Source organism: Sminthopsis crassicaudata, chromosome 1 (assembly GCF_048593235.1).
Source record: "Sminthopsis crassicaudata isolate SCR6 chromosome 1, ASM4859323v1, whole genome shotgun sequence".
In the NCBI taxonomy this organism is placed as follows: domain Eukaryota; kingdom Metazoa; phylum Chordata; class Mammalia; order Dasyuromorphia; family Dasyuridae; genus Sminthopsis; species Sminthopsis crassicaudata.
The window spans coordinates 512,174,788-512,191,852 of NC_133617.1; the positions used below are offsets into that span (position 1 = coordinate 512,174,788).

The following is a 17,065-nucleotide window of genomic DNA, read 5'->3' on the forward strand; positions in this document are numbered from 1 at the left end:
ATAGTCAACTCCCAGAGTTCTTTCGCTGGGTGTAGCTGGTTCAGTTCATTACTGCTCTATTGGAACTGATTTGGTTCATCTCCCTCGTCCATCAGAATTAATCATCATATAGTATTGTTGTTGAAGTATATAATGATCTCCTGGTCCTGCTCATTTCACTCAACATCAGTTCATATAAGTCTCTCCAGGCCTTTCTGAAAACATTCTGCTGGTCATTTCTTACAGAACAATAATATTCCATAACATTCATATACCACAATTTATTCAGCCATTCTCCAATTGATGGGCATCCATGTAGTTTCCAGTTTCTGGCCACTACAAAGAGGGCTGCCACAAACATTCTTGCACATACAGATCCCTTTCCATTCTTTAAGATCTCTTTGGGATACAAATCCAGTAGCAACACTGCTGGATCAAAGGGTATGCACAGTTTGATAACTTTTTGAGCATAGTTCCAAAATGCTCTCCAGAATGGCTGGATGTATTCACAATTCCACCAACAATGTATCAATGTCCCTGTTTTCCCACATCCCCTCCAACATTCCGCATTATGATTTAGGTTTTTGTAAAGTTCAGGCTAGCTTTCTGGAGGTCTGCTGGAAGGGCCTTGGTCTCAGCAAGCTAGTCAGCACAAGGATGGACAAGAATAGAGTCCAAAGTCTTTATTGTCTCCTTCACAGTCTGTGTCTGTCATAGTCTGATTCAATCTCAGTCTGACCCAGTCTCCTCCAACAGTCTGACAGTTGGACAGTCTCAACCAGTCTCAGTCTGTCAGACTTTCCCCAATTCTTTAATCCCTTAAATACCCTATTACAATTACATCATTACAGTATACTGAATATAAGCCAATTTAGAGTGATTATATCATTGACTACAGTGATTATATCATTATATCATACTAGATATGTTAACTAGAGAATCCATTATCTCACCAATTCCACTGAGTTAACATCCAACCCTCTACATCTCCTGCTTTTTGTTTGTTCTAGAACACAGGTGGTCACGCCATTCCTGACTTCTCAGGAAGGGAGGTGAGAACACCAAATCAGATATTGGTAGCAGGTTTCCTCTGGATTAAAGGGTCTTACTTGAAACAGGTATACGTAAATCCATCAGCATGAGAGGTATTACAAAAGCACATGGTAATATAACACAGACTAATAGTGATGTAACAAACAATATCAGGAATTATACATGTCCATAAGTCCTAGAAGGAGGGTATGTAAATAACAATCACACATACACCTCCTTCAGCAGCCAAGAGATTGTCCAAAACCAAGTGTCCATTACTTTATGTTTCAGAGAATCCAAGGATTCCTGAGGGTTTTGAAGTACAACAATTTTTGATGTCCATGAGTCAGTCACCATAACTGCCAGGCTCTTTCAGTGGTAGGCACAGTCAGCAACAGAACCACCTGGTGTTTCTTGGGTCTCCTTCATTTCAAGGGTCTGCTCTGTCTCTCTCTGATGGACAAGGCTTATATGGCTCGTTAGCACCTATCTGATTCCTTCTCCAACTGTAGAGATATAAGCAAACCCTCTTCTCCAAGCAGTAAACCTATCTGGTCCCTTCCATTCACCACTTTCTGGGTCTCTCCACATCACCTGGCGATTATCTAAAGACAGTGGAGCTGCTCGCACTGGACACTGTCCTTTCGGTGGGTTATAAAACCTGTCTGCCGGAGCCAGTGCATCTTTGTCAAAAATTTAAAAATTAATTGTATAGAGAACTAAATTTAGAAATTCTCTATGGTTACCCGTGGCTCCCCCTTTCTTTTGTTTTTGGAGGAGTGTCTTAATATTTCTGTTTCTTCTCTCTACTATTGCCTTTCCTTGAGGATTAAAGGGTATGCCAGTAGTATGTAAAATCTTATACTGTGCACAAAAGTGTGCAAAATATTTAGAGGTATATGCAGGTCCATTGTCTGTTTTTATTGCTTGTGGCACACCCATAATTGCAAATGCTTGTATAAGGAATTCAGTGACCACTCGGCTGTTTCTTTTGATGCTGGTATTGCAAAAGTGAAACCTGAAAAGGTGTCTACCACAACATGGATAAAATATAGCCCACCCAAAGATTTATAATGGGTTACATCCATTTGCCAAATTTAATTAGGTCTCAAACCACAAGGGTTCTTCCCTGGAGGGAGTATAGGAGCATGGAAAGGAAGGCAAGCTGGCATTTACTATGTTCCTAGCTTCCGCTCTTGTTATCCCAAATTGTAAATGTAAAGCTCAAGCAGGCTGATAATATTTAAAATAAGATTCTTGGACTTCCTGAAATAAAGGAGTGTTGGCCAACATGGGGAGAAGGTTATTGTTAGGATCAAAAGACAAAGATCACATTCAGTGCAACAGGAGGTTGAACTTGAGAGTCCTGGAAGTAACTTGTGTGCCAGAAGAGACCGCATCATAGGTGGGACCCTAGCCATATTGAGGTAGTTTCATAATGGGTGACATTTCCTTCTGATTTGCTGTGCATGTGACCTCACTGACCCTATATATCTCTATGAAAGAGGAGGTTTGTCTCTTTAATCCTGGAGTAGTCAAGTGGTTGGAGGCAGGTAGTGAACATGTGGGTCTCTTACAGTCCTGGTGTTCATGTGGGAGTCAACAAGAGGCCAGGGCAGAATGAGCAAGTGAATAAAAGACTTTAAGCTTATATGTGGCTTTTCTTGAATGCTGGTTTTTATACTACAGTTTGTGAAACTGAGGCCAGAGACCTCTGAAGATCTCAGAAGAAGGTAAACTGGGTAAAATTAATTTATGCATTGCAAAACTCAGTAGCCAGAGGATTCCCTGAGGGCCTGGGTAGTGTAAAAAATTCAGAGTAGTACTAGGGAATTCACAAATGAAGTGTCTGCCCAGGCTTAAGCTTTTTTTTTTTTTTTTTTTTTTTTTAAATAGGAGAGTCTGCCTTTGAGTTTCCATCAAAAATAGGACCTGGAAGTTCACTATGAGAGTGGACATGCAAGATTACCTGGATGCTTTCTCACTTGCCCTAAAGTTCCTTAAAGAGCTGATATATATTGGAGGGTACAATTTTATTTGGGCTGTAGCAATTCTTTGTACCACACCTACTGAATAGGCCAAATCAGATATTATATTTACATATCCTGGATAATAAGTAAGAGCTAGACTGATTGCATACAATTCATTCTGCTGAGTGGACTGAAAAGGAATTCTGACTACTCTTTTTATAGTTAAGTCAAGAGAGTATACAGCACAAATGTTATGTTTGCATAGATCTGTAAAGATAGTTGGTCCTTTAAGAGGAACTTTAGAAACTTTTTCTTTAAGAATCTATCACCAATTATGTAATAGTCTGGTTATCTTTAATGGTGACCCATGTGTAAAATTTGGAGCCATGACCAATAAAATTTGTTACTCTGGTATGGTTTCACAGCAAACATTAATTTGTACATTGGTATAAAAGGCATATATCTTGTCAGGTCTTATCCCAGATAATTGTACTGCTCACTTAATGGCCTTAATAAAATCCTAGTTGCTATATAAACTATTTGAAAAAATAGGTATTGAAGGAGTCCTACCAAATTCCTTTTATGACACAGACATGGTACTGATACCTAAACCAGGTAGGTTGAGAACAGAGAAAGAAAATTATAGACCAATCTCCCTAATGAATATTGATGCTAAAATCTTAAATAAAATATTAGCAAAAAAAATTACAGAAAATCATTCCCAGGATAATAGACTATGACCAAGTAGAATTTATACCAGGAATGCAGGCTGGTTCAACATTAGGAAAACTATTAGCATAATTGACTATATCAATAACCAAATTAGCAAAAAACATATGATCATCTCAATAAATGCAGAAAAAGCATTTGATAAAATCCAACATCCATTCCTAATAAAAACACATGAGAGTATAGGAATAAATGGACTTTTACTTAAAATAATCAGGAGCATATATTTAAAACCGTCAGTAAGCATCATATGTAATGGGGATAAAAACTGGAACCATTCCCATAATATCAGGAGTGAAACAAGGTTGCCCACTATCACCATTATCATTCAATATCATATTAGAAATGTTAGCCTCGGCAATAAAGAGTTGAGAAAGAGATTAAAGGAATCAGAGTAGGTAATGAGGAAACCAAATTATCACTCATTGCAGATGATATGATGGTATAGTTAGAGAACCCCAGAGATTCTACTAAAAAGCTATTAGAAATAATTCACAACTTTAGCAAAGTTCCTGGATACAAAATAAATCCACATAAATCCTCAGCATTTTTATACATCACCAATAAAATGCAACAGCAAGAGATACAAAGAGAAATTCCATTCAAAACAAATCTCGAGAGTATAAAATATTTGGGAATCCATCTACCAAAGAAAAGTCAGGAATTATATGAGCAAAATTACAAAACACTTGCCACAAAAATAAAGTCAGATTTAAATAATTGGAAAGACATTCAGTGCTCTTGGATAGGCCGAGCAATATAATAAAGATGATAATACTCCCTAAACGAATCTATTTATTTAGTGCTATACCAATCAGACTCCCAAGAAACCATTTTAATGACCTAGGGCGAAAAAAACAACAAAATTCATATGGAAGAACAAAAGGTAGAGAATTTCAAGGGAATTAATGGGGAAAAAAAAATCAAATGAAGGTGGCCTAGCTGTACCTGATCTAAAACTATATTATAAAGCAGCAGTCACCAAAGCCATTTGGTATTGGCTAAAAAATAGATTAATTGATCAGTGAAATAGGTTAGGTTCACAAGACAAAAATAGTCAATAACTATAGCAATCTAGTGCTTGACAAACCCAAAGATCCCAACTTTTGGGATAAGAATTCATTGTTTGACAAAAACTGCTGGGAAAACTGGAAATTAGTATGACATAAATTAGATATGGACCCACACTTAACACGATATACCAAGATAAGATCAAAATGAGGCCATGATTTATGCATAAAAATGAGATTATAGATAACTTAGAGGAACATAGGATAGTTTAACTCTCAGACTTGTGGAGGAGGAAGGAATTTGTGACCAAAGAAGAACTAGAGATCATTATTGGTCACAAAATAGAAATTTTGATTCTATCAAATTAAAAAGCCTTTTCACAAACAAAACTAATGCAAACAAGATTAGAAGGAAAGCAATAAACTGGAAAACATTTTTACAGTCAAAGGTTCTGATAAAAGCCTCATTTCCAAAATATAGAGAATTGACTCTAATTTATAGGAAATCAAGCCATTCTCCAATTGATAAATGGTCAAAGGATATGAGCAGACATTTTTCAGATGATGAAACTGAAACTATTTCTACTCATATGAAAGGGTGTTCCAAATCACTATTGACCAAAGAAATGCAAATTAAGAAAATTCTAAGATACTACTACACACCTGTCAGATTGGCTAAGATGACAGGAACAAATAATGATGAATGTTGGAGGGGATGTGGGAAAACTGGGACACTGATGCATTGTTGATGGAGTTGTGAATAAATTCAACCATTCTGGAGAGCAATTTGGAACTATGCTCAAAAAGTTATCAAACTGTGCGTACCCTTTGATCCAGCAGTGCTACAACTGGGCTTATATCCTGAAGAGGTACTAAAGAAGGGAAAGGGACCTGTATGCACAAGAATGTTTGTGGCAGCCCTCTTTGTAGTGGCCAGAAACTGGAAACTGAGTGGATGCCCATCAATTGGAGAATGGCAGAATAAATTGTGATATATAAATGTTATGGAATATTATTGTTCTGTAAGAAATGACCAGCAGGATGAGTACAGAGAGGCTTGTAGAGACTTACATCAACTGATGCTGAGTGAAATGAGCAGAACCAGGAGATCATTATACACTTCAACAATGATACTGTATGAGGATGTATTCTGATGTAATTGGATATCTTCAACAAAGAGAAGATCTAATTCAGTTCCAATTGATCAATGACGGACAGAATCAACTATACCCAGAGAAGGAACACTGGGAAATTAGTGTAAACTGTTTGCATTTTTGTTCTCCTTCTCAGGTTATTTTTATCTTCTGAATCCAATTCTTCCTGTGCAACGAGAGAACTATTAGGTTCTGCAAACATATATTGTATCTAGGATATACTATAATATAATTAACGTGTATAAGACTGCTTGCCATCTAGGAGAGGGAGTAGAGGAAGGGAAAGAAAAAGTCGGAACAGAAGTGAGTGCAAGGGATAATATTGTAAAAAATTACCCATGCATATGTAATGCCAATAAAAAGTTATCAAAAAAAAAAAAAAATCCTAGCCACAAGCACTGGGAAAGGAATAAGGCTTTGTTCTGGTTGTGCTGGGAGGTTCACCCACTCTATCACACTGTCTGTCTCCTTGATGAAGGACTGCTGTGGGTGCCTCCTGTGTAGCAAATATTAATATTTCCAAGCATTTTTGAGTGACTCTTTCAACCACATTGGATAAAGCCAGTTCAACTTGTCTCAAAGTCTTGAGCTTCTTTTGTTAGCTGGTGTGGTGAGTTTAAAGCACTGTCTCCCCTTAAAATGTCACATAATGCTTGTAATTGATAGGTAGTCAAGCCTAACACTGGACACATCCATTGGATATCTCCTATCAATTTCTGAAAGTATTTTAGGTATTTAGCTTCTCTATTCTTAACGAAAGCTTTTGTACTGTAAGCACCTTAGGATATATTTCATATCCTAAATATTGAAAAGGAGCATGTCTGTAATGGACCTGGAACTGAGCCCCCTGTGCGGAAGGGAGCCGCCCTAATGTCAGTCATCTCCAGGATGTGGTTCCGGGTTGACTAATAGAGCTACTTGTCAGTAGATGCGTGGAACTATGAGTCGCCTGGCCATATAAGGAGAAAAACGGCTAGGCATTGCTAAAGGAGCTGGCCCCGCCCACAAAGGGAGGAATTGGGGAGGGTCCAAGAAGATTCTGTATAAAAGTAGGGAACAGCAACGGCTCAGGGAGACATTTTGGTGAGTGGACAATAAAGAACAGCTCTGCTACATGTTGGCTCTCTGTTTGCTTATTCCCCGCTCCTGTCTCCGGAGCGGGGCCGGAGACGTCCGAAGGCTGGTGGAAGCTAGAAGCGCACAATAAGAAACTTTTGGTTTCCAGTGAGACTGCAACAAGTGGTGTGGCAAAAACCCCCAACAAAGTAGTATTGTCATTTTTATTGTATTAGCTCGGCCTACCCGTGAGCACTTGATATTTTCTCAATTGATTAGATCTGACTTTATTTATGTAGAAAGTGTTTTGTAATTGTGTTCTTATAGTTCTTGACTTTGCCTTGATGTAGACTCACAAATATTTTATATTACATACAGTTATTTTAAATGGAAGTTCTCTTTGTATCTCTTGTTGTTGGACTTTGTTGGTAACACATAAAAATGCTGATAATTTATATGGATTTATTTTATATCCTGAAACTTTGCTAAAGTTGTGAATTGTTTCTAGTAGTTTTTCAGTTGATTCTCTGGGATTCTGTAAATACACAAATGTGCAAAGAATGATAATTTAATTTCCTCATTAAACATTGAACATCAGCTCTGCTTAGTTGATGCTAGAGGCCACACTGCAAGTGGGGTGCCTAGTTGTGGACAAGATGGCATTCCTTAGCGAACAGCACTATAGCTATTGAGGAGTGCCATAGTTACAATGCCCGTCTGCGCCAAGCACCACCAGTGCCTGCCCTTCCTGGACTCTCAGACTGGCGTGGCCCAGTTCCATCTGGATGGAAAAGCATCACTGGGGCCCAGGACTGGCGTCAGGACAATGGTATTCCTACCCTTCCCGGCGCTGGCAGAAAAAACGCCAGGTCTACCTTTTGGAAGACCCCCCTGCTCTCCTTCCCAGCCGCCCAATTGGACACCAAGGAGACGCCAAAGAAGGAAGCAGCACTTGCGCAGGCCAGGAGCAGCTCCAAGCGCCCGGTGCATGCCCACCACCCAAGAAAGCGGGCTGTCCAGGACCCCAAGGCTGAAGATGAGGCTGCGCCTCAGGTTACCAAAGGCCGCCCAAGGAAAAGCCTAAAGCTCCAGCAGGAAGATGAGGACTGGGTGGAAGACCTCGTGGAAGAAAAACCCAAAGCCAAGGCCAACCAAAGCAGGGGCAAAGCCAAGGCTAAAGGCCCGAGAGGTGGCGCCCAGTAAGTGGGAGAAAAATCATCCAAGAAGAGTGTGCTTCTGAAGGGGATGTCAAATAATGAGCCTCCAAGTCAAACTCCAAAATCCCTCTTATGTTTTTACTCTTCCTGATCTAGGCATTTTAATCCAAAGGTGAATTCGAATCCAGAAGGTCCTAATCCAATGTCCTAAAGTTCCTGGGTCAGAGGAGTCACTCAGACATCCCTCTTTTTCTCAGAGACTTGCTAGTAGCTGATAAGGACTTATCTTCTGATTCTTCAGGAGGCTGACAGTGAAGAGTTTTGAGGCTTGGAAGCAGGATCTGACAATGCTGCTTTCTGGGAAACCCTACCTACTTGACCCTAACGAAGGACTTATTTCACTGTTGCATTGGAGTTGAGGTGTATTATTATTATTATTTTTTAAGTTCTTGTATTCTATAGGCTATTACAATAAATAATTTATGTGGGGGATAAAACTTCAGAGCTGCCTTCTTCAGTCATTGACTGATGTTTAAAGATAATGACAGATGTTTAAGGGTGACATTTAATATCATGTCAGCATTACACTGGACCTTCTTCCATTACATGTGGCATTCTATCTCCTATCTCTGGTTTTGAAGTTTACCCCCAGTTCCACTTGTTAGGATCCCTGATGGCATTCCCTCAAAGCTCAGCTCAAACACGTATCTGGCTCATCCTGATCCTGACTTTATATCAATTTTGTATATACTTCTGTATTTTTGTCTCCTTTATAAAAGTAAACTATTTTGGAATACTATTGGCTCCAAAAAATGATGAAAAGAATAGTTTCAGGAAAAAAACTTGGAAGATTGATATCAACTGATGCAAAGTAAAATGAACAGAACTAGAACATTGTACACAATAATAGCAATATTGTAAAGGGAAACATCTGTGGAAAACTTAGTAACTCTGATCAATACAATAATCCACTACAGCTCCAAAGGACAAGGACTCATGATGAAAAATGTGATCTCCTTCCAAATAGAGAATTGAGGAACACAGGGTACAAAATGAAGGTTTCTTTTTTCTTTTAATTTCTTTTTCACATTCCTGAACATGGCTAATGCTAAAAAAAATTTTTTATGTGACTTTGTATGTATAACAAGTATCATATTTCTTGTATTCTTAATGGGTGGGGGAGAGGATGCATAGAGAGAGAGAACTTGGAACTGAAAATAAAAGTAAAATTTTAAAAATTAAATAAAAAAAGAATATAAACTCCTTGGAAAAAAAAATAAACATTAAACATCTTTAGCTAAGTTACCAGAGAACTTTGTTTTATTATGAAAAATTTTTTTTTTACTTACAATCAAATCAAATACAGATTTAAATTTCTAGTGTAATACTTCAATATCAAGGCACACTTTTTTTTTTTTTTTTTTTTTTTTTTTTTTGCTTAGGCAATTGGGGTTAAGTGACTTGCCCAGGGTCACACAGTTAGGATATAAGTGTTAAGTGTCTGAGACTAGATTTGAACTCAGGTCCTCCTGACTTCAGGACTGGTGCTCTATCCACTGTGCCACATAGCTGCACCAATGCACACATATTTCTAAAATCTTATTCCCAAATGTATCATTTGAAAATAATTCTAATCATATACAATTTAAATTTAAACACACAAATTTAGATCACATTTTTGGAAGAAAACTACTCTTCCCCCTTAAAAATTTCACTATCCAATTTTTTTTTCTTTTAATTAAAAAAAAATTCACCATCCTAGATTCCCAAAATCTTTACAAAAGCTCCTATCTCTTGCCCAACATTGTACTCTTCTCTAAACTCATGTGAACTGTTTATGTAGGAAAGGGGCAAAGATTTTATTTCTCTAGAATTCTCAAGCCATGTAGGGATAGACCATACTTTTTTTTTTGTCCCTGGAGAAAAATTTAGGATTCTAGGTATCAGGATGCAGGGACCCATCTAGAGAGAAACTGAGGTTGACTGCAGAGCATAGAGAGAAGGTTTTGGGGAGCCTACCATTCTATGGAGAAGCTTGTTTGGACATATTATTCCCACACACAGTGCCCCTGGCCATTCCCCAGTCCCTTCTAGGGAGAGATGCTTGAAAACTTAATTTAAGAAAAATTCAGGTTAGTTTGAATCAAGATGCTTAATAGGCAAACAGACATAAAACAAAGATATAAGGCAAGCACTTTTAAATCCCAAGTGAGCAGATCTTTTTCTTTGTAATTCAGCTGATGAGAGAAACATAGAAAACAAAACAGGTTCACACACACAAATGCACATTGCTTTTAAATTTTTCTCTTGATCTTTTAATATTTGCTTAAACTCTTTTCAAAAAAGGGCCATGAGGAGATACTGATTCTAAATCAATCAAACTTTCATTCTCAGCCCTTCCTTAGGGTGGAGGCAAGGAAAGGAGTTCCAGAGCCACAGCCAAAAGAGCAGTGGCCAGCTGGGAGTCATAGGGAGGAAGCGGTGTCAATAGGGGGTCCCAAAGAAGGGGCTTCTCTGGCTCCTTTTCCTTCATAAATACAAATTGTTCCACAGTCAGTGGGACCTTTTGTTCCACTGCATATTCACTTTCCTCAATATTAAAAAAATTTAATATTGAATTTACATATAGATCCAATTGCTGAGACACCTTGACCTCAGGAGATCTGTTCTTTGGTTAGAAATTTCCTCCAAATAGATAATAAATAGATTAGAGGAACAGAGGATAATCTACCTCTCAGACTTGTGGAGGAGGAAGGAATTTATGACCAGAGGAGAACTAGAGATCATTATTGATCACAAAATAGAAGATTTTGATTACATCAAACTAAAAAGTTTCTGTACAAATAATACTAATGCAAACAAGATTAGAAGGGAAGTAACAAATTGGGAAAATATTTTTAAAAACAAAGGTTCTGACAAAGGTCTCATTTCCAAAATATATAGAGAACTGACCCAAATTTATAAGAAACCGAACCATTCTCCAATTGATAAATGGTCAAAGGATATGAACAGACAATTCTCAGAGGAAGAAATTGAAACTATATCCACTCACATGAAAGAGTGTTCCAAATCACTACTGATCAGAGAAATGCAAATTAAGACCACTCTGAGATACCACTACACACCTGTCAGATTGGCTAAGATGACAGGAACAAATAATGACAAATGTTGGAGGGGATGTGGGGAAACTGGGACACTAATACATTGCTGGTGGAGTTGTGAAAGAATCCAGCCATTCTGGAGAGCAATCTGGAATTATGCCCAAAAAGTTATCAAACTGTGCATACCCTTTGACCCAGCAGCGCTACTACTGGGATTATATCCCAAAGAAATACTAAAGAGCGGAAAGAGACATATATGTGCCAAAATGTTTGTGGCAGCTCTTTTTGTTGTAGCTAGAAACTGGAAGATGAATGGATGTCCATCGGTTGGAGAATGGTTGGGTAAATTGTGGTATATGAAGGTTATGGAATATTATTGCTCGGTAAGAAATGACCAGCAGGAGGAATATAGAGAGGCCTGGAGAGACTTAAATCAACTGATGCTGAGTGAAATGAGCAGAACCAGAAGATCACTGTACACTTCAACAACAATACGGTATGAGGATGTATTCTGATGGAAGTGGAAATCTTCAACATAAAGAAGATCCAACTCACTTCCAGTTGATCAATGATGGACAGAGGTAGCTGCACCCAGAGAAGAAACACTGGGAGGGGAATGAAAATTGTTAGCACTAATATCTGTCTGCCCAGGTTGCATGTACCTTCGGATTCTAATGTTTATTGTGCAAAAAGAAAGTGATATTCGCACACATGTATTGTACCTAGACTATATTGTAACACATGTAAAATGTATGGTATTGCCTGTCGTCGGGGGGAGGGAATAGAGGGAGGGGGGGTAAATTGGAAAAATGAATACAAGGGATAATATTATAAAATATATATATATATAATAAAAAAAAATAATAAAAAAAAAATAAAAAAAAAAAAAAAAAAAAAAAAAAAAAAAAAAAAAAAAAGAAAAGAAATTTCCTCCAAATGGGGCACCTACCCAAACAAAACAACAGTATTTAATCATTTTCTTTTTGTCCTTTCCTATAAATTTGGTACTTCATACCAATTCTTAAGGCTATTTCCTAAAGGGCTATCTTCTAGGACACAAGATAGGTTTTTAGAATGAAATACCTTAGATTGTTCCTTTCCCTGTTTCATAGTATCTTGTCCCCTTTGATGGAGACGTCACCCAATTTTACCAAAGAGAAATAGGACTACTCTTATGACTGAAACTGCTTAGAGTTTCCCAACCCCAAAAGGGAAATAAGAGCACTTTTATGGACTAAAACCACTTATAGGCTATAACTTAATTCCAGTCACCCAGGCAACTCACCAGTTCTTGCCAAAGGGATAGCACTCTTATAGACTCAGAATGCTCGCGTTCTTTGGCTCACCATTTCTTACCTGGTTTGTGTGCACAACTTACATGACTGATTCCAAACTTTTCTTCCAGGCTTATCTCCCAAGCTGAATTATTTGCTTTCTCTGAATATTTCTTTTTGGGAATTTACCCAATAGGAGCAGGAGTGCCCAAGCTGAGTCCAAGTTCCACTGAAGAACTTTTCAGAGGGCACCTTCCCAAGGATTCAGTATGGGAGAGACCCTCCTTCACAGGAAATATCCAGAACAAGCCCCCAAAACTGTGAGGGACAATGACCCTTATTCTAAATTAAAATCAGAGATGCTCAAGGTAAAAAGCAAAAAAAAGATTTATTACAATTTTGTGAGAAAGGGCAGCTCTCAACAACAGCAGTGTCAGTACAGGCGTGCAAAGTGTATACTGCAGAGCAGATTATATTTTGCCCTAGTGCAAAATTTCCCTATCCCCTTCTGATCTTTTCTCCCATTGACTGGAAGTCTAGGCTTACACGCTAAGACAGGGAAATATATCCAAAGATTGAAAATCTGTCCACAGACTAACTAAAAAACTATCCAGAGACAAAGAATGCTAGTCAATGACACGCTCTTTACCATTTTAGGAAGTTAATGCTGTTTATCTAAGATAAGTGAACACCAACCGCTTTTGGCTATAACACAATTGTTATTGAAAAGTTTCAAGTTATAATTAAGTCGAAGCCACATTCTTATGAGAGATCTTCATTCAGTTTATTCCATTCAATTAGGAACTTAGTCTGCCTTATGGCAGCTGAATTCATTAGGAATTTAACCCACCTTATGGTGTCTTCCCCCTTGTTAAATGTGAGTTCTGCTAAGGAATTTAGCCTGATGAAAAAATAGAGTAGTTGATCAGAGGAATAAGTTAGGTTCACAAGACACAATAGTCAGTGACTATAGCAATCTAGGATTTGATAAATCTAAAAACCCCAGCTCCTGGAATAAGAACTCACTATTTGACAAAAATTGGTAGGAAAATTGGAAAATAGTATGTTAGAAACTAGGCGTTGACCAACACCTAATGCCTTATACCAAGATAAAGTCTAAATGGTTTAATGATTTAGACATAAAGGGTGATACTATAAGCAAATTAGGAGAACAAGTCTACTTCTCAGATATATAGAGAAGGAAGGAATTTTTGGCCAAAAAACTAGAGTGCATTATGAATACAAAATGCATAATTTTGATTATATTAAATTGATGCGTGATATTCCTAGTGGCTGTTAAAATATGGTTGCTTCTGAACAATATTGGTATCCATACATTTCCATATCACCATGATTTCTTCCTCTTTCTGTCTTCTCCTAGAAGTCTGAATTGCAAGATCAAAAGGAATAAAGAAAAATTTTTTTTCAGGGTTTAGCAACATACAAATCACTTCTCTTTTTATTTTATATCATGCCCAGAGGACAAGCAAGACAATCTATATTTTAATATTATCTGTCTGTCCTAGAAACAGTTGGGACAGGATCATTTCTGGGAGTGTCTCATAAAAATTTTTGTCCATTTCTCTTCCTCCTGTGGAAGATTTCATAGGCCCTGGAGTCTCCACAAAGATTTTATTTAAAAAGCAGTGCAGATGAACTGTTTTTTTCTTGATGCATAACATTGCAATCCTCACATGCAGTTGCATCCCAATCATTGCATGCAATGAAACCTGAAAAAAAAAAAAAAGTGTATATTTAATGAGAAAATTTTTTACACCACATTTCTTGATTGATTGATTGATGTGCTGAATTTGAGAAGCCTACAGAAGCTGACATACTAAAGAAGGTGCTGGCTCTTCTAAATGTTGATTTCTTCCCAGAGTCTTTTTCTCCCTTCAGAGATCTCTCCTGGAAGCATATAAATGTCAACTATTACTAAGATTGGAAAAGTAGATTGGAGCAAGAGTGTACTATGACCCACAGAGTCACAAAAAGTCAAACACAACTTTTGTTCAACAAAAATAAAGCCAGAGAAAGACAATTTATAATTTATAATCAAATCTGTGCAACTTAAGGAGAAGAGAAAGCAATTGGTGTAACTAATCCAGGGTTAGAGTATTTTAAGCCATGGTCATTGATAGTACAAGGATTCAAGAGCAGAAAATAGTACAGAATTTAACTGATTCACCAAGAAGGGGTCAACATATGGAAGGGAGGAGAGTGTAATCAGTACAGGGGCAGTAACCTAAGAAAGCACTGAGGGATGGAGGAATTGGAAGTCATGTTATTCTTGTTCGGTCATTTTTTAAGTTGTATTCAACCCGTGAGGCCATTTGGGGTTCTCTTGGCAAACATAATTTGTCATTTCCTTCCCCGGTTTATTTTACAGATGAGCAAAATGAGGCAAATAGGGTTTAGTGACTTTCCCTGTGTCACACAGCTAGTTCAGTGTTGAGTTTGAACTCAGTAAAATAAGTCTTCTTGACTCCAGGCCCAGCACTTTATCCAAAAAGCATGGTTAAGTATCATGAGGAAAGATGATAAAAGAATATGGTCAAATAAATGAATCTCAGAATTCATGAATATTGAAGTAGAATATGGAAGTAGAATATGCATTCCACCTCATTTTGATAGCAAGACCAAGTTTATGACCATCTCTGAGAAGTTTAAATGAAATGGGAACTGAGAGCATTAAGGAACTGAAAAATTACAGTATTTGAGAGAACAAAAACATAAATGTTGAACTCCCTTCCTATGAGGGCAGAATTTAGGCTGGAGAGAAAGACTGTGATCCAAGTATTGAATTCATCAAGAAAGAAGAATGCTCTGAGGGATCAGAAGTGCTGGAGGGAGAAGGAGAATGTTTAAGAGGCAATGGGAAGAAAGGAGTATATATATTTATATATATATATAATTTATATTTATATACATAAATATAATTTATATATAATTTTATATATAGTATATATTATAAATAAATAATTTATAAATTATATAATTTGTATATAATTTATAAATATATTTAATATATTATATATACTTTATATATTATAATTTATAAATAACCAAATATAGTTTATAAATTATGAAGTTGTGAATAAATTTATAAATAAGTAAATATTAATGTTGGGCCAGCTAGATGGCCCAATAATAGAGAATAAAATAATAATTAAAAAAATAATAATAGAGAATAAAATGGCAAACCACCCCAGTATCTTTGCCAAGAAAACTTCAAATGGGTTCACGGAGTCAGATATGACTGAAAAATAAAAATAAAATATAGAGCATGTATGCTCAAAAAAAATGTTAGTGGAATATGTAATTTTAAAAGTTTGAAGATCCTTGTTCTATGGAGTCAGGCCAGTAACAGCCAAAATGGAAACGCTAGAAGACTTTTTTTTCATATTGCCTGTGTGTCATCACTTAACAATTTCCTTGGTGTCTGTTTCTAGACATAAGCTGAAACCCTATCTTTCTAACCTAGTTTCATAAAGTGCTTGGAGTTGAATCTTAAGGTGGGTTAGACAATTGAGATGGGCAGGAATGTGTTTTTAGATGCAGACTAATGGAAAGAAAAAGTCTGGGTGTTTCCACTTAGCAAAGCCCTAGGAAGTGACTATATTTGAGATGACATCTGATGACTCAAGTGACATCCTAATCACCAGATGTTAACTCTCAATCAAACACACCCTGAACACACCTCTTTGTCACTTCAAGGGTGACTCAGTCCTGGCTAGAAACTATAATTAATTGTTTACAGGGCTCTTCTGCTTCACCTTTTATCTTAAATATGTTAGGTTTCTATCAGTTCAATTTATTTAAGAAAAGTATGATGTGGCAAAAGTTCTACAGACCCTGGTATAAGATGGTGGCCTGTCTTCCCAGGTGCTTAATATGTAAGCACTTAAAAAGAAACCTAAATAATTCTGTGGGGTTCAGTGAATTAGAACTTTATGGAATTCACAATCATTCAAAACATATGGATTGCCTGTCCTCTAAGTCCCAATTAAAATTCTGCTTTCTACAGAAAGCTTTCCCCAAATCCCTCTTAATTCCAGGGTCTTAGCTCTTTTAATTATTTCCTATTTCTCCTATAAATTGCTTGTTTTATATAGTCTTGTCTGCATTTTGTCTCTTCCACTAGACTGTAAGCTTCTTGAGGGAAGGGACAAGGATTATCTTTTTTTTGTTGTTTTTTTTTTTTTTTTTTTTTTTTTTTTTTTGGTCTTTTTTGTATCCCCAGAACTTAGCATTGTGACTAATAAGCAGTAGGTACTTTATAAATGTTTATTTATTGATTGTTAACATATTCAAATATAAGAACTATTTTAACAAACTGGTCTCTCTGTGCCTTTATAAGTTGCCCCCACTCTTCTCAGATTGGAAGAGGCTGATACATTCATCAGAGCTACTGGAAACATTGGCTGTTTTTCTTCTACATATCAATTGCTCTAGTTGATTGATTATAGCAATTATCAAAATCATTCTAACAGGACTATTCTCCTCTTTTATATTTATGCTTGGCTACAAACCCTGCTTTGTACATGTCCTTTTAAAATCCAATTTTATCAAAGAGGTCAGGACAGCAACATTGATTTCTTTG

General features: G+C 36.9%; 1 protein-coding gene across 1 annotated transcript in view; it reads left to right on the forward strand.

The window, feature by feature from the left end:
• LOC141550710 (putative E3 ubiquitin-protein ligase TRIML1) overlaps positions 1-8,133 on the forward strand; it is a 32,839-nt gene extending 24,706 nt beyond the window's left edge. Inside the window, exon 2 of the mRNA XM_074281651.1 lies at positions 7,601-8,133. Within this exon, the coding sequence (XP_074137752.1) occupies positions 7,601-8,133 (533 nt within the window). The remainder of the gene's footprint in view (positions 1-7,600) is intronic.
• The last annotated feature ends 8,932 nt before the right edge of the window (positions 8,134-17,065 follow it).